The 4,851-nt window shown below is 41.1% G+C and overlaps 1 protein-coding gene across 1 annotated transcript in view; it reads right to left on the reverse strand.

Moving 5' to 3' along the window:
* SBNO1 (strawberry notch homolog 1) overlaps window positions 1–4,851 on the reverse strand; it is an 80,033-nt gene that overhangs the window by 12,811 nt on the left and 62,371 nt on the right. The window contains exons 27-28 of the mRNA XM_037744183.1: window positions 1,759–1,896; window positions 558–634 (exon numbers count right to left, since the gene is read on the reverse strand). Coding sequence (XP_037600111.1) covers window positions 558–634; window positions 1,759–1,896 — 215 coding nt within the window. The remainder of the gene's footprint in view (window positions 1–557; window positions 635–1,758; window positions 1,897–4,851) is intronic.

Consider the following 4,851-nt stretch of genomic DNA (forward strand, 5'->3'; position numbering starts at 1 on the left):
TTTTTTGGAGACAATTTCAGTCTTGTCCCCCAGGCTAGAGTGCGATGACACGATTTTGGCTTACTGCAACCTCCGCCTCCCGGGTTCAAATGATTCTCCTGCCTCAGCCTCCTGAGGAGCTGGGATTACAGGCACCTGCTACCGCACCTGGTTAATTTCTGTATTTTCAGTAGAGATGGGGTTTCATCATGTTGGCCAGCCTGGTCTCGAACTCCTGACCTGAGATGATCGGGCTACCCAGGCCTCCCATAATGCTGAGATTACAGGCGTAAGCCACTGCACTCAGCTGAAAAAGCAAGTTCTAATATAAAGGATGAGTGTTAAGTTCATGCTGCCAGAAAACGGTTGGAAATAAAAAAGCATCAGTGAAGAGTAAGGAGGTACATAAACAGTTCCTGGTCCACAGCTGTCCAGTAAATATTCCTGATGGAACACACCATGCCTGGCAATACTTAATCTGTTCGTTAATTCATGAGGACACACCAGCAAAGAGTGAAGGTGCATTTAAATCTCAATTAAATTTTGGAAAACATGGTAGGAAACACGAAAATACTAACCAATAAGCATGAGTACAAGTATCTGCAGATGAATTATACTGATCTAACCAGTGCATCAGGGCATCATCTGAGACAACCTGTAAAAATGAGAGAAATTTCACTGAAAACAGCATTTCTTTAAATAAACTGCTTACCTAATCTGGTAATTCTAGAGGCAGCCAATTTAAAATAATCTCTACCCAAAAAACTTAACCCTCGATATTAGCTGAATCTGAATGCCATTTGAAAAGTTCTGTCATGCTGGTTCCTCTTATGTAATAAAGTTTTCAAATAACTAAATTAACTATAATTGTTTTCAAATGAGAATGGCTAGATATAATATTAATAAAATAAAACATAATAGTAAATGTTAGGAAAAATAGTCACTTACTGTTTTCTATAAATCACTGCAAAATATAAACACAGAAGCATCCTCACAATAAAACTAAGAGGTAGTGAAAAGGACTTTTTTTTTTTTTTTTTTTTCCCACAGAGTCTTGCTCTGTCGCCCAGGCTGGAGTGCAATGGAGGCTAAGGCATGGGAATCAATTAAACCGGGGAGGCCGTTACAGCGAGCCAAGATCAAGCCACTGCACTCCATCCTGGGCAAGGGCAGGAGACATCTTAGAAGTTTAAGCCTGATAACATTAAGACTGTGGTATTAGCATAACAAAAGTTCACATTTTCCTTAAACCAGGCTGGGTGTCGTGGCTGACACCTGCAATTCCAGTATTTTGAGCCCAGTAATTCCAGACCAGTGCAGCCTTTGCAACATAGCGAGACCTCATTACAAAACAGTAACCAAAAAAGAAAAAAGTAATTTCATACCCAGAGCAACTATCTTAAACAGTTTCAAAGTATTATTATAAATAAGTATTTTTTTCCTTTTTTTTTTGAGATTGCGTCTCACTCTGTCGCCGTAGCTGGAGTGCAGTGGTGCGATCTTGGCTTACTGCAACCCAGCTTCCCGGGTTGAAGTGATTCTCCTGCCTCAGCTTCCTAGGCAGCTGAGATTACAGGCGTGTACCACCACACTTGGCTATTTTTTTTTATCTTTAGTAGAGACGAGGTTTCACCATTTTGGCCAGGCTGGTCTCAAACTCCTGACCTCAGGTGATCCACCCGCCTTGGCCTCCCAAAGTGCTGGGATTATAAGCGTGAGTCACTGTGCCCAGCCAAAATAAGTATTCCTATATAACATAATGTACAAATTAGAAAATACCTTCTTGTATTTCTTTTTTAGATCAGCATAAATTTCTAATTTGAGCTGTTTCCCAGTATTCGGTCGATAAACTAAGAAAAGTTTCTTTTTAGGATTCACTTCTTTAACTAAGATGGCAGTTTTCTTGTTGTTTCTTATCTGTTTTTAAAAAATGACAAAATAGAAACATTTTATAATACACACTTTAAGACATGTTTTCGCACCATCACATCAGCAAATATAATCATTTGAGACTGTAACACTAAGTAAGTACATGGATAGGTAACTTCAAGAAAGAATGGAAACTACTTGTTTCAAAGACTTTAACACAGCCACATCCAAAGGGCAGTTACTGGATCTTAATTCTGGCTAAAGATGAAGGTTAAAAACCAATGCTATCTTCAGATAACTATTTAGAATTAGCTTCTTCTGTTTCCTGTACCTGGAATTCCAGTCAAGCAGCCTCAGAGAGATAAGAAAAACCAAGTATAAATGGTAGAATCTCGGTAGCAGGCATTAGGGGTCTTCATAGAAAATTATTTCACCTCTGCTGTATGTTTTTAACATTTCTCAGTAAAATGAAAAAAAAAGTTACTGTCCTTTCAATAGAATTCACAACCCTCCAAGAGAATGCCTTGGATGGCCCCAGTCCTCAGCACTGGTCTATTCCATCAGTACTGTCTTTCCCTACGTCACAGGGTGTTGAAGGGCAAAGTGAGAGATCACATGATAAAGTGGTCTGTAAACAGCAAAGCTATGTATGACAGCAGAAAGCTAAAATGTTGAACAAATTATCCACACATATGGAGGTAAAAATGGAAGGGAAGCATTAGACAATGCTGGATTCAGGTATATATTTTTAACTTTTTAAAGTTGGATTTATAAGAGAAACTTTAACAGGAAGGAGTTACTCTTAAAACTCCATTTAACACAAGGGAAAACAACTGGAAAATTCATTTTTTCTTTAATGAAGACTGATCAGTTTCGAAACAATCATTTCTGAAGCTAAACTGAAGGAAAAAAAGTTTCAAAGTAAAAGGAGTTCCCTGCCTTCTACACAATAAATCATTGTTTGCGGGACTATTAACTTTTTATATTAATTCTCATAATAAAAAACACATTATTTTACTTTCTGCTGCGTGGATATTAAAGACCCTTGGTCTTTTACTTGTTCTAATGATTTGAAACTTTATGTATATATAGACAGACGGGGTCACCCAGGCCGGTGAAGAGCAGTAGCACAATCTCGGCTCACTGTAACCTCCCCCTCCCGGGTTCAAGCGATTCTCCTGCCTCAGCCTTCCAAGTAGCTGGAACTACAGGCTCGTACCACCATGCCCAGCTATTTTTTTGGATTTTTAGTAGAAATGGGGTTTCACCGTGTTAGCCAGGATGGTCCCCATCTCCTGACCCACCTCGGCCTCCGAAAGTGCTGGGATTACAGGCGTGACCCACTGCACTCAAGAAACATTGTTTATGTCATTACTGTAAAGTCAAAGTGATTCTGACATTGTCTTCCTAAAGGTAGCACAGGTTACACACTTAGAAGTATTGCTGCTTAATGCAGAGGAGGCTCAAAGGCAAACAAAGACCAGGAATGAACTCTCTAGGGCCACCACTCCTCATGCCCAGCCACCTGTTGCCACGCAGAGAATGAAGGACCAGTATTACTACATCCTTCAACCTAAGGGAAGCTAGGGATCAGGACTTTCACCACAATCTACCAACACTGATATTCTGGCAATAATTTCAAATTAAAAATCATAACCAAGAGCCAGGTGTGTCGGTACATGCCGGTAATCCCAGCTATTCAGGTGGTCGAGGTGAGAGGATGGATCAAGCCCAGGAGGAGCTTGAGACTGTCTTGAAAACAGTAACAAAACCCTATGTGGACCAACCAAAGTTGCATCTGTGGGGGATAGCTGAGTAAAATATGTGAATTCTACCAATGTCAACATCTTGGTTGTGATATTACACTACAGTTTTGCAAAATATTTATCTGTATGGTTTCTTACATGACATGCAAATGAACCTACAGTTCAATCAGTATTTCAAAAACTCCAAAGCCAGCCAGGTGCAGTGGCTCACACCTGTAATTAATCCACCACTTTGGGAGGTCAAGGTAGGGGGATCATTTGAGCCTAGGAGTTTGAGGCCAGCCTGGACAACACAGAGATTTAAAAAAAAAAAAAAAAAAACTATCCAAGCGTGGTAGAGTGTACCTGTGGTCCCGAAGCTGAGGTGGGAATTGTCTGAGCCCAGGAGGTCGAGGCTGCAGTGAGCCGTGATCATGCATGCCTCTGCAATGCAGCCTGGGTGACAGAGCAAGATCCCATTACAAAAAACAAAACAAAGCCAAAAAACCCCAACTCTCAACTAGGAGCCAGATCCTTTGACAGCTTTTCTCTGGATTAAGGATCAGCAGCTTAGACCTGTGGAATCAATCTAGCCTGGGGCTCCTAAAGTACAGTTTAAAGAAGGAAGGAAGGAAGGTGGGAAGAAAAAGGAAGGAAGGAAAACACAGACAACATGCAATATGGACCACATATGGCCTATAAAACCATACGTATCTGGCCTTTACAGAACAGGTTTAGAGACTCCTGACCCCAGTCATTTATGACTTTATCCTGCCTGTGGCATCACCATACATGTAGTTACTTCATATGAGCAAGAACCAGGAACCTTATTTGCAGTCACTCCATACATATTTGTAAATAGAAAGCAAAATATATTATATACAACCAGTGAAATATTACTCAGCCTTGTAAAAAAGCAACAAAGGGACCAGACACAGTGTGATTCACATCTTTAATCCCAGTACTTTGGGAGGCTGAGGTGGGAGGATCGCTTGAGGCCAGGAGTTTCAAACCAGCCTGGTCAAAAATAGTGAGACCCCATCTCTACAAAAGAAAAATGAAAAAATTAGCCCCTAGGCCTGCCAGGTGCAGTGGCTCAAGCCTGTAATTCCAGCACTCTGGGAGGCCGAGGCAGGTGGATCACGAGGTCAAGAGATCGAGACCATCCTGGCCAACATGGTGAAACGCCGTCTCTACTAAAAATACAAAACATTAGCTGGGCATGGTGGCGCGTGCCTGTAATCCCAGCTACTCAGGA

Source organism: Cebus imitator, unplaced genomic scaffold, assembly GCF_001604975.1.
Source record: "Cebus imitator isolate Cc_AM_T3 unplaced genomic scaffold, Cebus_imitator-1.0 Scaffold169, whole genome shotgun sequence".
Taxonomy (NCBI): domain Eukaryota; kingdom Metazoa; phylum Chordata; class Mammalia; order Primates; family Cebidae; genus Cebus; species Cebus imitator.